The sequence below is a fragment of the Misgurnus anguillicaudatus genome, chromosome 5, assembly GCF_027580225.2.
Source record: "Misgurnus anguillicaudatus chromosome 5, ASM2758022v2, whole genome shotgun sequence".
NCBI lineage: Eukaryota > Metazoa > Chordata > Actinopteri > Cypriniformes > Cobitidae > Misgurnus > Misgurnus anguillicaudatus.
In genome coordinates, this window is record NC_073341.2 from 30,698,752 (window position 1) to 30,718,620 (window position 19,869).

General features: G+C 36.9%; 1 protein-coding gene across 5 annotated transcripts in view; it reads left to right on the plus strand.

Moving 5' to 3' along the window:
- prkcz (protein kinase C, zeta) overlaps positions 1-19,869 on the plus strand; it is a 116,634-nt gene that overhangs the window by 38,234 nt on the left and 58,531 nt on the right. For 3 of the 5 annotated variants that reach the window (XM_055167152.2, XM_055167153.2, XM_055167156.2), the window contains one exon: positions 19,677-19,762. In XM_055167152.2, the coding sequence (XP_055023127.1) occupies positions 19,677-19,762 (86 nt within the window). Of the gene's footprint in view, positions 1-1,710; positions 1,908-8,273; positions 8,518-19,676; positions 19,763-19,869 lie in introns of those variants that run through there. The other 2 variants (XM_055167155.2, XM_055167154.2) reach the window with 2 other exon arrangements.

The window sequence follows — 19,869 nt, forward strand, 5'->3', positions numbered from 1 at the left end:
TTAGAGATTTACCGTCCAGTCCTGCAGATCTAAAGCCTTTGTCATTTTCAATTAGATGACGACACTGGAACATAGAGCTGGCAGCACGACATCATGTACTTTTTAATTTTTAAAAGTACAATTTAAGTACATTGTCTTACAATGCATCTTCTACGGTAAACAATATCATTGGCAATAAAATAACAACTTGACGTAAATAGATGCAGGAATGTTCACACAACGTGTGGTTACGCTACAGCCGTATGAATGAGCTAAAGCAGACGTCAGGGTTAAAGTCCTCAGATAAGACAAGCTTAGCTGGGCTTGGCTCTGATAAAGCTGCCCATCCTGAGAAGTGAGAGAGAGGCATAGATTCTCATTGTTGAGGTATTTGGGAAATGTTTTCGCAACCTCCCGAGTATTGCAACATCGCCAGGTCAACTATTCACATTTATGGTTTCACTTACGTTCTGATCTCCCAGGTTCGAATGTGTTTCTTATTAGGCAAAGTTTCTTATGCTGGATTAAGAAGAGCCCTCATGATTTAAACTTGATAGTCTATGTCAGTGTTTTTCAATCAGGGGTCGGGGGCCCTTTAGGGGGCTTTCATACATTTCCAACGGGGCCTCCAGATGACTTTAAATTATTTCAAATAGGACAACACAAGCATTATGATAAGCTAAAACTAAAAAAAATATATTTATTAGTATTTTTTAGTGTTTGGTTATTTTTTATAACAAATATACTGTACATCTTTCTAGTTATGCCAAGCTTTATAACATTTTATTAGGTAGAATTTGTAAATAGGAAGGCCTGTGGACAATAAGGAGGCTTTAAAGGGGACATTTCACAAGACTTTTTTAAGATGTAAAATAAATTATTAGTGTCCCCAAAGTACACATGTAAAGTTTTAACTCGAAATACCCCACAGATAATTTATTATAGCATGTTAAAACTGCCATTTTGTAGGTGTGAGCAAAAATGTGGCGTTTTTTGGTGTGTCCATTAAAATGCAAATGAGCTGATTTCTGCACTAAATGCCAGTGCAATGGTTGGATAGTGCAGATTAAGGGGCGGTATATGCCTTTGTGACATCACAAGGGGAGACAAATTTCAATGACACATTTTTCACATGCTTGCAGAGAATGGTTTACCAAAACTAAACTACTGGGTTGATCTTTTTCACATTTCTAGGTTGATACAAGCACTGGTGACCCAATTATAGCATTTAAACATCAAAAAGTCAGATTTTCATGACGTGACCCCTTTAAAGTTAAACTTAGTTATGTCTATGCATTTGGAGACACTTTTATCCATAATGACTTACAGTGCATTCAAACTATACGCTTTATCAGTATGTATGTTTCCTAGGTATCGTTCACATGACCTTTTCCACTGGTAATGCAAAGCTCTACCGTGCTGAAGTCACATAAACACTTAACTAAAAAGTTTCTAAACCCCCTGTCCTTAAACAATGACTTAACCTGCAAGATTGTCTTTTCTGTCTTTCACTGCTGCATGTTTATTAATAGCATCACTTCTCCACAGAGACAGAGAATCAGGCCAATGCAGTCGAAAGCGTCACTTGCACCCTCTTGTGGCAGATGTGTGTTATTAACAAGTGAAGGCATCAACCTGCAGGGGTCCTCATGAGGACATTGTATAAAGAGAGAGAACATCCAAAATATTTGTAACAACCAGAAGCACTAATCCGAGCATGCTCAGTAGTGCTGTGCTTTTCGAATGTGTGTGTGAATCCAGACGGAGGGGCATGTGATGGTTTGTTACTGAGCGAGTCAGTGGGGACCAGAGACATGGGCTGAGCTCCAGTAGTAGGAAGGATGGATGAGAGACAGTGAAGTGGATCCAGGCACCACCAGCCCATATAGGGATGCTACTAACACTGCTGTTTTATCTGCGAGTAAAAGGTACCGTTGTGCATCATACAGATAGAAAGAACATATCTGTAAAATTAGTGAGAAATTGACGGTATGGAAGGAAAACATGTTAAGGAATAAATAAGGGAAATTGAATATAAGGAGTAATGATCATCGTCTGATTGTTGATGTAGTTGAGTGATGTATTTTGTTACCATATATTTCTGTGTTTTGACGCCAGTTCCCTTAAAAATGTTTTTAAAGTCTCATGTCGTTTCAAGACAATGATTTGGTCTTTAAGATGTTGGATTTGTGTTTTGGAAGATGGGTGCTTGTTTTAACCAAGCTGGCTATTTCGGCTTAAGGTGGTCAGGCTTTTTACATGGACCAACATGATTGGCCACCTGTAGAAAGCAGCTGCAGTGCCATGTTTCTAAACACAACATTTAGCTTTAGATGAATTTTCCAGGTAGGTTATTTTTGAGCCTGCTCTTGACACTCTGTAATTTTGGGTCTCTTGTCTTACAGTAAATGTATTATACAGTATATGCAGCATTTCTCTATTTATTGAGTTCAATAGATGTTTACAGTTGATTGTTTGAGTTTATCTTGACATATCACGTAGTCTATGTAGTCTAAGAGCTGTATTGATGTATAGCTCCAATGTGTGTCGCCATTTGAGAGTAAGTTCAACATTTCCTTTGCATTAAAATGTCTATTTATGGATTTGCAGCGTATTTTTAGTGCACAGCTCAATAAGTTCCTTAAGGCACTGAGCACTGTCCAGTTTTGTTGTCAGAGTTAGCATGCATTTAGTTGCTATGTCATTAGCAAGATTGGTTGTTTAGGGTGGTGTTGTGGTTAATTTAGTTCAATTATTTTTGTAAGGATTTTTGTAAGGATTCTGAATCTACCTTTTGAGGTAGTAATATGCACATTTTGAGGTAGTAATATGCGCCTTTTGAGGTAGTAATATGCGCCTTTTGAGGTAGTAATATGCACCTTTTGAGGTAGTAATATGCACCTTTTGAGGTAGTAATATGCACATTTTGAGGTAGTAATATGCGCCTTTTGAGGTACTAATATGCGCCTTTTGAGGTAGTTATATGCGCCTTTTGAGGTAAAAATATGTGCTTTTTGAGGTAGTAGTATGCACGTTTTGAGGTAGTAATATGCGCCTTTTGAGGTAGTAATATGCGCCTTTTGAGGTACTAATATGCGTCTTTTGAGGTAGTAATATGCACCTTTTGAGGTGGTAATATGCGCCTTTTGAGGTGGTAATATGCGCCTTTTGAGGTAGTAATATGCGCCTTTTGAGGTAGTAATATGCGCCTTTTGAGGTAGTAATATGCGCCTTTTGAGGTAGTAATATGCGCCTTTTGAGGTAGTAATATGCGTCTTTTGAGGTAGTAATATGCACATTTTGAGGTAGTGATATGCGCCTTTTGAGGTAGTGATATGCGCCTTTTGAGGTAGTAATATGCTCCTTTTGAGGTAGTAATATGCACCTTTTGAGGTAATAATACGCATTTTTTGAGGTAGTTATATGCGCTTTTTGAGGTAGTGATATGCGCCTTTTGAGGTAGTAATATGCGCCTTTTGAGGTAATAATATGCGCCTTTTGAGGTAGTAATATGTGCCTTTTGAGGTAGTAATATGCACCTTTTGAGGTAATAATATGCGCCTTTTTAGGTAGTGATATGCACATTTTGAGGGAGTAATATGCACATTTTGAGGTCAAAATATGCGCTTGTTGAGGTAGTGATATGCACTTTTTGAGGTAGTAATATGCGCCTTTTGAGGTAGTAATATGCGCCTTTTGAGGTAGTAATATGCGCCTTTTGAGGTACAAATATGCACTTTTTAAGTTCAAATGTATACACAGCATTTTTGTTAAATCAACATATATTTTTATGTTACTTTAACTTAACAAATTAAGTTAACGATTTTAACTTGTTTTAATAAGTTATGTCAACTTTGTAAGTCAAAACTTAAAATAGTAGGTTGAATTGACTTGCAAAACCAAGTTTTTTACAGTGTACTTTTTTAAACAGCGATTGTAAAGATAGGGAACTTCTGACAAATGTGTGTATGGTTCATGCATAGTTGATGTTTCCATTTCAAAGACAGGAGCACACGCAAACCCTCGGCAACGAGCTCTCATGGGAGCGTCGTTTTCTTGAGCAAACTCTTGAGTAAAGCTGTTTTTGTTCTCTTCACTCCTAATTACTTAAAACATTCTGTAAACCTCACACTTAAGCTTGTTATGTAATAGACAGATACTACTTCAACACATCCACACTATGACCAAAGGCGCCTTCCTCGTCTTAGAGTCGTCCTTTTAATGATGACAGCAACAAATGCTAAAGGAACCCACTTGAGAACACTGTGACAGTCTAAATCTTTGAAGCACCAGAACATTTTCAGATTCATAAAAACATCCTGAGGAGCCAAAATATCATTATTAATGATGTGTGTTTGTTTACTTCAGAACAGAAGAAAATAAGAGAGAAACAAAAAAATCTGGAAACCAAAAAGTTGCCTTACTTACAGAGATCCACAGCTGTCTTATTTCAGATGAGCCTGCAGCGAGCGCTGCCAGTCTGATGTCTCATGTTAATTAGAGTGTTTGGGGTTTTCTATCAAAGCAAAACTTTTAAATTCGTACAATGGCCTCGTCCCATGAGGTGAAATATTAACCGTGTTTTGATACAGTGTTTTTTGATCTGTCATATAACTTTTCTGATGGCTAAAAACTGTATGGCCTGAATATGTCAGACTTTATAAATGCGCCTGGTCTGACACATGAAAATAAAACCATCTACGTAATTCGTACTGAATTGCCTGAGGTGTCAGAAAAGATCAGAGGATGATAGTTCAAAGGTAATACAGTATATGAAGATCTGTGGGGCTTTGTGTGTGTTTTTGTGTTGTACAATGTGTGTGCATAGTGCCTTAAGGCTTTAAAGACACATTAGGGCTTTAAATATAGTTTAGAGAAATTGTGATTCATTCTCAGCCATAGAGTATGATTCAGTACATTACCATCATCCTGTGGCTTTAAAAGCACATTAAAGGGCACGATGAGGTCATTTCTCTTTCTTGTGTTGTCATGTTTCCTTCTGAAACAGGAAGTTGGAGTGGGAAATACAAAATTTGCCAGCCATTTGTTTCTTTTATGTTCTGTGTGTATTCATCTACTGTTTTTAACAGGCTAAAACGGTGACTCGATGACGCACAGAGCCCACTCCTAACACAACCGCAAGCATCTATTCAGGTTGCAGCGGTATTTGGAAGTTGAGAGAGACAGAAGCTTTCCCATGAGTGGGCGTGGTTTCAAAGCAGACACGCCCCTTGTGTTTGAGAGCAGATATTTAATTTACTTTGTGATTTTTATATTTCAAATTTGGCTGGGTGGTTAATAACACATTTTTCTCTAACATGCTCAGAAAGTCAAATGAGCTGCTCTGTATTACGTTTATGTAAATATGTTGTGTAGGTGTCAGTTGTCACAATGTTCTTTAAGGTTTGACTCACTGATTGTCAACACTAAAGCTGTGTGTGTGTATATATATATATATTTGACTAAGGTCCAGATAAACCCACACAAACCATGTGAAATGTACAGATACATTCCTGTCCCACGCAAGAGCAGATCGGAGGAACTACATCACTGGAAATAGGAGTGCTTGTGTGTATGTGTTAGGGGTGAATGAGAGGTGTTGTGCCACCCGCAAACTTCCAAAGTAATCAAATTTCGTCTGATCTTTTAGATTATGACATAGCTGGTAAATTAATCTCTGTTTAAATTAAACACAAAACTTCAAAGCAGCCTGTTCATAATAAGGTTGGTTGCCTTGCAGCATTTTTTTTAGCTCCTCCCTGTCAATTAACGCTTAGTGTTAATGTCTGCAACTGTAATAAGCATTATCACCTCTAACTGCATTGGGCTGCCTCTAACTGCTTATATTGTCAATTTCACAAGTGCTTTTGTCCTTCTTAAATGCTTAAACATTATTTTGAAAGACCCATTTTGTATACTTTTTTGGGCGGTTTTCCGGACAAGGATTAGACTAGTCCTAAACTTAAATAAATGTAAGAGCTTTCCAAACTGAAAAAACTTGCACTGAAATATTGTTAAACCACTGTTTTACAATATTTTACTATGTTTTACCTCAACTTAGACAAATTAATACATGGAAAACATGAAAACATGGAAGGGTTTGGTGGCTTCTAAATTCATCTCTGTTTGGATGCTAAGGAATGAATAGGGCTAGGCTAAATGCTAACACATTCACGACGTGCTGAGGTAAGAACATAGTAAGTATTGAAAAACTGTGGTGTTTTCCTTAAAAATACATCAGTACCCTTTGTTTTGCCTCAAAATGCATGTTTTTAGTAAGGCCTGTTTGTTAAAACTAGTTATATTTCCTAATTAAACTAAGGCCTAGTCCTGGCTTAAGCAAATCTCTGTCCTGGAAACCACCCCAAAATAACATTTCTCTTCATTAAGAAGGCCACTAATAATTTCAGTCAAGGCTCCCTTAAAGGGACAGTTCACCCAAAAATGTCAATTCTGTCATCACTTACTTATTCTCATGTTGTTACAAACCTGTATTTATGTCTTTGTTTTGCTAAACACAAAGGAAGATATTTTAGGCAATGTTTGTTACCAAATCGTTTTTGAGCACCATTGACTTCAGTAGTAATATTTCCTACAATGGAAGTCAATGGTGCTTCAGTTTTCTGCTTCATTACAAACATCTTCCTTTTTGTTTAGCAGAACAAAGACATTTATAAAGGTTTGTAGCAACATGAAAGTGAGCAAATTTATGACAGAATTTTCATTTTTGGGTGAACTATCCCTTAAAGCTGCAATCCATAACTTTTGTTGGTGAGCAACAAAAAAATTTAGACTAAATGGGACTGTCTCTTAACATTTGCCAGATTCCAACTGTAATGGTACATTCACACGGGACGAAAGCGTTAACGCTTGATGGAAGGCTTGTCTGAAGCGTGGCCAACAGCCAGTCACAGTTGCCGCAACCTATGCTCCGGTCTTCCATAAACGTAATTGGCTGGCTCTGCCTGGATTATTTGCATAAGGCGATCTGATTGGCTGACGCACGCGTTGCCGAACTTCTGCCGCGAGCAACGGCGCTTACGCCCAGTGTGAATGCACCGTAAGCGTATAATAACTTATAATTTCAGCTGTTCAGCTGAAAAATGTCAGTTTGTTGTCTTTTATAACCAAATGAGTTTAACTCTTTCCTCGCCATTGACGAGTTATCTCGTCAATTAGAGAAAAAATTTGCATAAAAAGTGTTCCTGATGATGTTTTATGTTAATATGTAATACCGTGACTATCCACAAAAAACTGAAGCAAAAAAATATTTACTAATTTTAAACTATGTTTTGATAATCGTTCTGAATCTGATCTCTAACAAAATTCTTTCACAAAAATGCAATTATTTCATTTTATTTTTGAGGAAAAATACCCATATTTAAGAGTTTATAAACAGAGAAAAAATATATGTAGAATGAAAAAAAATTTCTCGCGTTTTGTTTGTTTGAAAGCAGAGGGTCTGTTCTTTCTTTTCATATATTTGCATGTTTATGTATTTTTAGAAGAAAATTTTCCTGGAAGGCATTTTGTGAAACATCATAAAAAATAGCTGGCGGGGAATGAGTTAATAACTAAAAAGAGTTGGATAGTGTGACCTCCACTGCTTAACTCCCATTGGTAATTGCCCCAAAATCGTTCATCATTTGCATCAAGTTCAACATTTCTTAACTTTGTTGTGTCGCTGAACAGCAACCAAGCTTTCATTGGAATGAATGACATCATGTCGCTCTGCCTCTAGACGCTAGCACTGTGAATGGGGCTTTCGAAACAAATCTGGTCTTTATGCTTCGTGGTGTTTATTTTTAAAGAGCAAGGAAAATCCTGTCTTATAATATGAATACTTGACATTTTGTTCCCATATGTACAATAAACTCAAGCAAAGGTCATCTTAGGTCTTGATCTTCAGGAAGCAGACTAAGTAGTGGGTGTAACTGTTTCCAGATTTTCCTAATGACTAAATCCTTGTTAGTGATTTCTAATGTGTTTCTTGATGTATCTAGACATGGCACATTGAGGCTGAGACGTTCTGGGCATTTGAAACAGTTAAGCCTCTCTTTTATGTAAACCGTTGCACAGAGTGTCTGAAAACAGATACATAAGTGTTATAACTTCACATTTTGGAGTCCGAATACAAGGGCCCTCTATACACTTCGGTCCATCTTAAATCCCACTGCCTGCTTTGATCCCACACACCCTCAGAACAGCAAAGGGAAACCCCCTTTATCATCTTCCTGCCAGCCCCTCCAACAATGTGTGGAAGTGAGTCAAGCCCATTGCAACTGGACACACTCTCCTAGCCTTCACTCGCACTTTAGACAAAGACCCTCAAAGAGGGACACTTAGTCCTGGCTGGAGATTTTGGGGTGAGCACTCTTTGCATGGCGGGCTTCCCTGCGTCATTACAGGGCGCGCAAAGTGCAGCGGTAACTCTTGTGCCGTTGTGTTCCCTCGCCATGCTGCCTCTGACTGGCGGAGGAGGCGGAGGAAGAATGTGGAGTGAAGCGACGCTGGTGTGCTGTCAGACTGTCGCAGGAGGTATGCATGATGATCGTTATAGGTAGCAATGGGAGATAGGCAACTGGAATGTGCTTTCTGTTAGGTATTGTTTATGATAGCTTTTTATTACTACTACGTTACAGTTCTAAAGGAGAACAGGGCAGGTGTGTTTCCCCTCCGGTTGTGTTGATAATGGTTTAGTCCAACGTGAAGCAGAAATTTAATGTAAAAGTTTCTATGAAACACAATCCACTTACATATTGTATTCATAAAGCTGGAATTCTGGCATGCATCCAGGATGTGCGATCGTGTTTGCTCCACGTGGGGTGATTGCCATGTTTAAGATTATGTGACTCTGTCTGTGAAATAATTTCACATCTTTGACATGACCTTACATAGTCAATATTAAAGATATCAAGGTTATATTTAAAAAAAAAATTTAAAATTTGATATTTGGCTGCAATTTAAATGTAATCCTTTAAAAAGGCAAGCGTTTTTTATTTTGCATATTCTTTAAATGAATACGCACATTGGGCTCTGATGTGCAGTGTATGTTTGATTCTTCTCCGATTTTCACTTTCCCTTCATAGGCAGTAGGAGATCCAACATAGACTCTCTGGCTCCAAAGCCATTGTTCAATTTAAGGTCAGGGATTTGGATCGCAGCCAGGATATCTTCAGTCTTGGTTGCGCTACGTCAATTCTTTTTAACTTACCCTGCCATTAATGGCACATTTGTCTCGTATTTCATCAAGTAAAACATTTAAGTTGGAAAGCCTGTTGATGCATTATAGTCATTAGTGCTAAAGGTGCCCAAGGTCATTTTTGGTTAAGGTTTCATTGGCAGGTTTGACCAAGGGGCCAAGGTTCGTCTTATAAGTAGGGGCTATTTAAGAGTTAAGAACAGTTTATTCTATAGGTTGTATATTAATTTTAAGACTTATAAGTTATTGCACCCTATAAGCAGCCCAGTCTCGCGGAATTTTGTGATATTCTTTTTTTGTGATATTGTCACGAATTTCCGCGTTTTTTTGTTTACGTGTAATTGTCACGTATTGGTTACTCAACTGTTTTGTCCTATTTTCTTACCATTGTCATAAAATGACATTCGTACCCAAACCCAACTCTAACCCTAACGCCAGGCGACAATGGTTTAAAAATCAGAAAATATAAAAAATCAGAAAAAAATTGTATAAACCAATACTTAAATTGACATCCTAACGCAAACACCAAATCTAACCCTAAAGCGAAACGACAATGGTTTGAAAATAGGAAAAAGCAGTTGAGTAACCAATACGTGACAATTACATGAAAATTAAACAGAAACTCGTGACACGATCACAAAAAACACGGAAATTTGTGACAATATTAAAGCAACACTATGTAGTTTCCATGTAAAAATGACTTACAGCTCCCCCATGTGGTTGAAAAGTGCAACAGTGCCTGGTATCAGACACTCTTCTGCAGGCAGGGGGAGGGGGCGGGGCTGTGTTTCCTACCCTCCACCACCACTTTCAGAGTGTGCTTGTAGCAGCTAGGAGGCTGCTCATGTTGCAGCAACAGTACAATTTGTCCAGTTAAAAGTTGTTCTATCACTAAAATCATTTTAGAGACATTATTTAAAGGTAAAAAAACTACATAGTGTTGCTTTAGGAAAAACTAATCAAAATGTTACATGACTATATCACAAAATTTCGTGAGGCTGAGTAGCTATAAGACAAGTTAGTTCACCTTTAAATTATAAAGTGATGTGAGTCAGCACACATCATTACAGAATCCTATTTATTTCAATAGGTAAAATCCATGTATTAAAATAATGTTACTGTTATTACATCATGTTACTGTAGTTGAGTAAAAACATGAAACAAAATTTGTCTTAATAAATGAGTAGCCTACATATTATGTACCTGTATAGAAGAGACATGGGATGGCTGTCTTGTGTCTTTAATCTCATAGACGTCTGTCTTTGTGATGGAGTAACAGGCATGATTCCAGATCACAAGCTCAAATTGAAATGTAAAAGGACTGTGTACTGTATGTCTGGACATGATGGTGATAACCGCTTGTCTGTGTAGTGTCATATGATCACATCTCTGCTGTGTTAATTGAGGTGGAGGTTTAAAGAATATCAGCACAGACTCTATTCCAGTCCTGCCATAATCTCAGGTGGCTCATTGCCCTCCATCCACTGGAGCAAGGGCAGATTTATAATGATGGGTGGAAGTTCTTGAGCGTGCACTGTATGAGCAGTCATGTCGCATTTGTTTAGTAAGAATGGAAGGCTGATTAAGGAGAGGGTAATTGTAAGTTGGAGTTATTGGTAACACTTTATTTGAAGGGGTGTTCATAAGAATGACATGACACCTTCATAACCATGACATGACACATGAGCTGAACGCGCGTTACATCACAGAGCAGCAGTTGTCAGATTTTTTTATTTCTTTCAGAGTGTGCGAGGCGAGCTGACTGACCAGACGATCCTTCTGGCATAATGATCAATGACTTTGCTGCTGTAACATGGCTGCAGGAGGTGCAATGATATTACGCAGCAGGTGAAAATAGTCCTCTTAGCAACTTTCAATGGCGGGGGACTTTTTCAGGCAGTGCGTAATATCACTACGCCTGCTGCCACCATGTTACATCAGCAAAGTCCTTGATTATTACGCCAAAATGACATACCTGTCAAGTATCCCGTTTTGGCCGGGAAAGTCCCGTATTTTACCCTTCTTTCCCGGCGTCCTCCCGTATTAGTATTTTCCCGTAAATCTCCCGTATTTTAACCTGCGTTATTACAAAAATAATAATGCCCGGGCGGAGTAATAAAAAACATTCCCAATCCCAGATCGCTAAAGATCCACTGATTCCGCTAATCCACTTCGTGTTTTACCACCCGCTCCGCAGCATCTCGGTGTGCACTCTCTGCCAGGAGAGCGAAGACGACAGTTTCTGTCTGAAGTTTGTTGCATTAACAGGTAGATTTATTACATAATATATCAGTTGTTAAACCGCAGAATTACTAATTTGGAAGTTTGTTTATGTATTTCTTTGGTTAATGATTTGCTGTCGGTGTTCTAAAAGTGGTAACAAGTTAGCAAGCAAACAGCAACAATATATCCACATTATTATCGTTACAATGCTTGTCTAATGAATTAAATGTTCCCGGTCAGATCTAAGTTAACATAAAAACTTAATTTGCTGTTGTTGGCACACTTTGTAGACAAAAAATACCAAAAACACCAATGCCTTCACAAAATAAAGACAGAGAACTGAAAGGGAGGCTGGTAAAGGCAGTTCAACATTGCAAACATTGATTCAAAGCTCCATCAAGCCAGCAGGTAAATCATATTGAATATCTATTGTCACACTTTAATTCTTGTTATTATATTTTCCCATTATAATCACTTGTAATCACTTGTCTAAGTTGATGCTAGTAATATAGTAACACATCATTTATTTATAATACTATATTAAAACCATACTATAGTACCACCCCCATAGTGCCCTTTTTGGTTTGGGCCACTGCCCCATCTAGCATTTTCATTTTCTAAATGACAGTTCTCATTACAAAGAAAAGTGAATGGTTTATAAATAATTTTGGCATTAAGGTATAATGCAAAAGAAGTTAAAATAAGGCTTTTCAACCTAAGGCCATTGGGTTTTGTACAGATGCAAATTTGTGTGTATAGTATGTACAGTATGAGTGTGACTTATGAAATGTAGTTTTCACAGAGCTGTGTGTTTCACTAGTTTTCTTGCTAATGAATTAGTTTGTTTAGTTAATTTTAACACAATTATCAGCACTAAGGTTTAAAAAATATTATCCGGCCCTCACCAGTCTTAAAATCTAAGGAATACTGGAGCTTGTTTGGGTTGGTGGTGGGACTGTTCGCGGTGGGCGCCGGAAAATTTCCCTTATTTTCAAATCCAAAACTTGACAGGTATGAAATGAGAGTATAGTTTCTAGCCATATCTAATTTTCTGTCTGACTTATTACACGATGTAACTACAGAAGAGTCAAGTTTTAAATAGGAAAAATATCCAAACTCTTTGGTTATTTTTTTAGCACGATGCTAATGGTCTAATCAGATATAATGGATTATGCTAAGCAATGCTAAAAGTGGTAGCGCCAGACCCGGAGATCAGCTAAATGAATTTCAAAACTGTAAAAATCATATGTTTAACTCTAGGGGAGCTGGAAAATGAGCATATTTTCAAAAAAAGTGGAGTGTCTCTTTAAGTGTCATTTGTTTAAATGTGTCATTTTTAATGCAAAGAATTTGAAATGTTTGAAATGTCTTTGTTGTAACAACATAAATCAATACATCATAATTTGTCATATGTCTGTCATAAACATGACATAGCAGAATAATTATCAAACTACCTAGCTTAATGGGTTAAAATTATATAAAACTGTCATTAGGTGTTAATACTATGTCAAATAATTTTAAATACCTTAACAAAATGCAACAGACGTCAAAAGATTATACTTAACTTCATGTACAGTATGTGCACATTACATAAAAACTGACAACTAACAGAACGTGTTCTTCCTCACACAGAGGGTTCTGAAAATTTCTTCTGGGTTCTGCATGGCTTAACCCATTATTGTACGATTATCTATTAATTTTCTGTGAATTTGTCTCCAAATGCAATAAAATATAATTTTATCAATTTTAGTAATTAGTATTATTACTATTATTATTGGATGATTGATTTTATTTCTCTAACACCTGGAGAAAACTTTATGAACTGAAAAATATTCATGACACTGTTATAGTATTTGACAAAGTATTAAAGGTGCAGTGTGTAAATTTTAGCGGCATCTAGTGGTGAGGTTGCAAACTGCAACCAACAGCTCAGTTCACAGCTCACCCCTTGCTTTTGAAACGCTAAGAGAAGCTACAGTAGCCGACACAGGACAAACATGTCATTGTTGGAAACAACTTAATAAAAAAAATTGTCCGTTAAGGGCTTCTGTAGAAACATGGCGGCACAAAATGGCGACTTCCATGTAAGGGGACCCTCGGTGTATGTAGATAAAAACGTCTCATTCTAAGGTAATAAACACATAACGGTTCATTATGAAAGGTCTTTATACGCCCCTGATAATATAGTTTTGTATATTATATTGAATTTCTGTTAAGAGATCCTTCTAAAAATTACACACTGCACCTTAACACTTTGACATTTTAATGACAAATTATATTTGTACCACTGTAGTTTAGGTCAAGAAAAATATTCATGACGCTGTTATAAAACTATATTACAGATTTTTAACACTTAATGACATTTTAATGTCAAATTCAATTAGTAAAAAATGTTCAGTTATGATGTCTTGGTAATGTCAAGTTGTCATTTCAAGTTATGATGTATTGGTTAATGTCAAGTTGTCACAATAAAGACATCTCAAACAATGCCATATTTGCATTAAAATTGACACAATTGAATGAATGACACTTGTCATAAATGAGCATAAAAAATTTCTTCATGATTATGAAGGTGTCATGTCAGTCTTATGAACACCCCTTCAAGTAAGTAGGAGCATATCAGGTATGTGTTCGCTGTTGTTGTTGGACGTTTGGATGGTTAGTCCAATTGATGTGGTGCTTTTTTCAGGATGGGCCTATTGCCTGCTGATGCCATGTAGGTTTCAGCAAGAAATTGAAAAAGAGATTTTACCAGTTTTTTATTCAAAGTGACTTTGCATTCAAGTTATACGTCAGGTCAGTGGGAACAAACACATGATCTTGGCCTTGTTAGCACCATACAAGCAGAGAAACACAGAAACACTGATATTATGGCCCGCTGTTTGACTTGGTCTTAGCCGTAAAGGTCTCTCTCTCTCTCTCTCTCTCTCTCTCTCTCTTTATCTCTCTGTTGCTATATGTGGTCAAGTGTTAGATATAATGCCAAAAAGTACAGTGTAACTATGGCAACAGCACAGTGTGATTTCTCTCTCTCTGTAGGGGTGAAGTTAATAAGATTCCAGATAGATCTCAGTGATGACAGTGCTAACAACCAGGGCTCTGTCTTTTAATTAGCTCCTCTATTTCTTAGACATACTCACACAAATCAAGCAGAGGTGATGTTATGTAATTGTGTGTTGTGACATTAACATCATCTGTTGTGCATCGATCCTGCCAGGAAAAGAACCAACTCCAGAAAGTGAGAAAGTCAATTAATATTTTTATTGCTCCGAAATGAAAACGCTGTTCAGACAGATTAAGAATTAAACCCCAACAGGCAAACCTTCGAAGAGTAAAGCTATTTATTCTCTCTTCGCATCAAAAACTTCTTGTCCAGATCCAGACTCGCTAAACTTTAAGTGTACTAATAGTTTTGGTGTTTTTTCTCTCTTATGTAGTTAGACTGAAGTAGCTTGACACCAGTTTAAATAATCAGAAAAGCTTTAACAAGAACAAAAACAAGAAGAATCATTCAGCTTCATAGTGGTGGATTTTTTTATTTTTTGTTGCTGTCTATGTCCTGTAAAAGCTTTTAGAAGTCATGCACAGATTAAATAAAAGCCTTTTGTGTTTTTTTGTCACATTCTAATGAGAAATGTTTAATGCATTTTGCCGATGCTTTTTCCAAAACTACCCTGAATGTATTAGTCAGACTGTGAATTTAACCTATGACCTTGTGGTTGCTAGCAGCATGCTGTACTAGTTGAGCTATAGGAACACAGGAACAGGTGTTTTTGTCATGCAAATATTCAATTCAATTTTATTTATATAGCTCTTTTCACAAGTGTTACTTGTTGCAAAGCAGCTTTACATGAGATGATGTAGAGGAGAACACAGAAAATCAAAAGATAATATAAGAAGTAGAATATAGCGGCTAAGGTTAAACCGTACAAGCGACGTAGTAATAATGTAACGTATATAGTAAAGTGCTAAGTTAAGCCAAAGTTGGCTGACTCTCCCTGGGACGAAAAACCCCCTAGGAGAAAACCCAATGGGAAAAACTCCTAGAAGGACAAAAACCCTTGGGAGAAATTAATATATATATATATATATACAATTATATTTATAAACAATTATGCAGGGATAAACTGTCTGGTTTGAAAGACCTTAGAGAAGTTTCTTGTAAAAAAAAATGTGCTTCTGTTGATATAAATGATCAAACGATAAAATTACTGTTTTTTTAATTTCAAATATTAGATGTTTTACTTTGCTTCTGGTTTACATGTCGATATAATCAAATTGTTCTTGCTGTTCATATAGCTGTCTGTAGTGCATTTGTTGCACACCATTTGGCAAGCTGATGTGTGTATTTGTTTAAAAGTTGCTGGATGGCGATTCAGCGTTGTTTGCTTGTGATCATGCTCACGCCTGGAGCTGTCTTCCATCAGAGCGGCTGGCATCTCACACGCACATGTTTTGCTATAACAACAACGGAAAATGTAATTGGCACCTGCTGCATTAGGATTGCAAGATATATTGCAAAAATTAAATGATTTTACGCTTAAAAAGTTATGGAAAGCTTTTGGTAGATAAAGATATATAATATTTTATTATAGTTTAAAATTATCTTACGACCTTGAAGATTTATCATTTTGCACATCGCATTATTTAGCAAGTTATCCATACATCACATTTTTCTTTAAATGTCACAGAGCACCGTATCCTCTTCCATCTTCCAGCTGTATCAATTCTACCAAACCATTATGCAGGAAAGAGATTTCAGATTTTAGCCATGTGAATCACTTCCACAATTCATTATTGTGACTCAAGATCACTAGCATGACACACAAAAACAAATTTCCAGTCCCAGAGTCAGGACGCTTTTGGTTATGGAACTCATGATGGCTTGGATTGAGATGACTTTCCACTACAGCCAAGAGTCAGAGAGGTTTGTGGAAGTCTTTGGTTATTACACCAGAATATACAGAGAGTATAGTTCCTAGTCATATCGGCCTAGAAAATCGCAACTTTTAATTTTCTGTCGGAAGAGAGAACTGTAGAAGAGTTAAGTTTTAAATAGGAAAAATATCGAAACTCTTTGGTTATATTTTTATTATTTTTATTTTTAAAAAGGCATGACTCCTCCTAGCACCTGAGCTTGTAATACGCACGGCTCTGACATTGTACTAGAGATGTTGTTAGGCGCGCAGAGGGTTAAAACCAGCGGGTTTGTTGTTCCCACTTCCTGACACGCAGAAAATTTTAGAGCGTCTGGACTTAAAAGGATAGTTCACTTTAAAATGAAAATTCTGTCATCATTTACTCATCCTCATGTTGGTTTAAACCTGTATGAATTTATTTTTTCTGATGAGCACAAAAGAAGATATTTTGAGAAATGATGGTAAACACACAGCAGTAAGTGACCATAGACTTCCATAGTAGGAATAAAAAAAATGATGGAATTTAATGGGTAACATCAACTGTGTGCTTACAATCATTTATCAAAATATTTTCTTAGTCATTTATCACAATACTTCCAAAATATTTTTTTCCTACTATGGAAGTCAATGGTCACTTACTGCTGTGTTTTTACCATCATTTCTCAAAATATCTTCTTTTGTGTTCATCAGAAAAAAGAAATTCATACAGGTTTAAAACAACATGAGGATGAGTAAACGATGACAGAATTTTCATTTTAAAGTGAACTATCCCTTTAATGATGTGGATGGATTAATGGCAACAGTTTTAAGAAGGTTGCGCTCATGACAGGGTTACCCTTTGTTTTTTTTGTCTGCCAATCAAGTGACTTGTCATAAATTAGTAAAAATAAACAAATAAATAAATAAATTAGTAAACTACTGCCCCCCCACCCGATCGTGTATCTGCGATCCCACAGGCTGATGATGGGAAGATCTCAAAATGGGGCATATCGCCCAACACTAGAGGGCGGGGCATTTGCAAAGTGATGTCAGTTTGCTCGGAAAACACCAAAAGCTTGTCCCATGAGACTGTTGTTGTTTTTTACGTGGATTTAAAAAGGAGTGTGCAGATTTTTATAATTACAGGGTGGTTGTATACACAAAGAGGCGACACACAATTATGTTTAAACAACATTTTAATATTCTTACTCATTCTAACATAGTTTCATTCTATTGTGTAAGCTTTTATCTAATTTTATTAATAAATAATTCAAGTTCTGATGTAAGCTGAGCTGTGCTTTGAAATTCTGAATTTGATTTTTGAATGTTTATGTGATGCGTGCTGATATTTTGGGTATCCTACAGAAGGCTCAGTTGCGCATTTGCTTAGATCTTCCTACAAATGTCTCAGGCCTTTGAATCTGCCTTGTTCTCATTAGTGGCAAACATTTGACAGTTTCAGCAGTGTTTCAGTATTTATTGCTTTTACGTAACTTAGCTGCACTTAAGGGGAGAAAACTAAAACAGCGGCATACGCAGCAAACCTAAACCTCTTCCTTTTAAACAGAAATGATAAAGGTCTCATATCTTAACCAGAAAATTAAATGCATTAGATGACAGGGAGGCAGAGGTGTCTGCTAGGGCTGTCACGATTATGAACTTTGGCTGACGGTTAATTGTCTGATAAATTGTTACCGTTATGACGTTTAATTGTCTGTTTTATTGCTTTGACATTTAATTCTCATACATATTTTTGTTCATGAATTTTTTTACACGTTGTAAATATTTAAATGAAATATTTTGCAAGGTTTACCTGGCAGTAAATATTAATACACATAAACACATATTTAAAAGTAATTATTTAATGTATATATATTTAAAAACTGAAAATTCCTGATAAGAAATGAACACAAGAAAGTGTCTGAAAAATAACTGAAAATAAAAATGCAATCAAAATAAACTGACTATACCAGAACAGGCCTTAAGTAGTAGCCAATCCTAACAAGGGCATATTAGTACTGGACCACATGTAGTGGTTGCAAAAAAATCTATTACTGCAGCACCCCCTTGTGTTTTTTAGAGAGATGTGCAATCATTGCGGTGATCTGAAATCATTGCGATGAGGCCAAACAATCGCGATGAGAGGATTATTTAATCATTGTGACAGCCATAGTGTCTGCGGGTCTAGTGAGGACAATATGGTTTGAATGTTTTGATTTTGTCATTAAACTGTATATTAGTGATGCACCGATGTATCGGCCGCCGATATTAATCGGCCGATTTTTGATGAATTTGAAACCATCGGCATATCGGCAATAGCACGAGAAAGGCCGATACCGATTGTTTATTAATTAACTGCATAAAGAAATCCATTATATGTAAAAAATGAGTTAATGTTGTTTATCAAATAAATGCTGAATAGCAAAAACCACCTTTGAAGGTCATGCTGTCTTATTATATTTGTTTTAGCTTAATTTGTGCCTCTCTTATTATGTTGGTCAGTTGAATGTTAATTAGATCCAATCCATGTTCAGTAAAAATAATTTGATGCAGAAATAAACTAGCTAATAGACCAACTGTATAGTATTGTATACAAGTGTTTAATATCGGTATCGGCATCGGTATCGGCCAGAAGTTGTCTGTTTAAATCGGCATCGGTATCGGCCCAAACAAATCCTATCGGTGCATCCCTACTGTATATCTGTCTAAACGTTTAACTATCATTATAATGGATTGTCATTGCATCTGTTAATACCATTGAATATATTTCTATACACATGTTGTCATTAAAATGTGCCGTATGTCCTTGGACACGTCACTCTAGATGATATCATCTGCCAGAGTGTATAAACGTGAGTGTTTTGTTCAATCAGGTGTGTTGATACAACCTTGAAGGTCATAGTTCACGTTGTCATAGTAATAAGACAATTATTTGACTTTGTGCATGAAGGCAAAACCAGTAGAAACCAGAGAGACAGCAGAACCGCTAAAAGATCACTCTGTATTTTTTAAGAAGCTTGATAACATTCATAGGAGACCAAAGTGATGCTTTAGGGAATAACAAAGTGAAGGAGTGTGAGAGAACACAAGATCACTGATGCTAGAGAGCATAAGGAGGAGGAGAGAGAGAGAAAGAAAGAGAGAAAGAGTGAGAGGGATGGTCAGATGGAAAGAGAGCAGGAGAGAGTGTTAAAGGGATTGTTGAAATCTGTGCACGTTCACTTGGGATCAGGACCATCCACACCTCTGTCCAGCTCCTACCTCTGACCTCATTCTCCTCTTCGAATCCTCTTGTTTTCCTTATTCTGTGGATTGATTTTTCATTCCTCGAGTCTCCATGCTGCTCCTATACAACCATTTCCTCTCTCTCGTAGAATCGATCTACCGCCGTGGGGCTAGACGATGGAGGAAGCTGTACCGGGTGAACGGGCACCTCTTCCAGGCCAAGCGCTTTAACAGGGTAAGTTAAATTCCCTCACATCTCTATAGCTTAAATGATGAAATCGAATTAAACGATTCAAACCTTCGGCACACTTTGCGTTGGTTGATCGTGTTTTTCTCAATGTT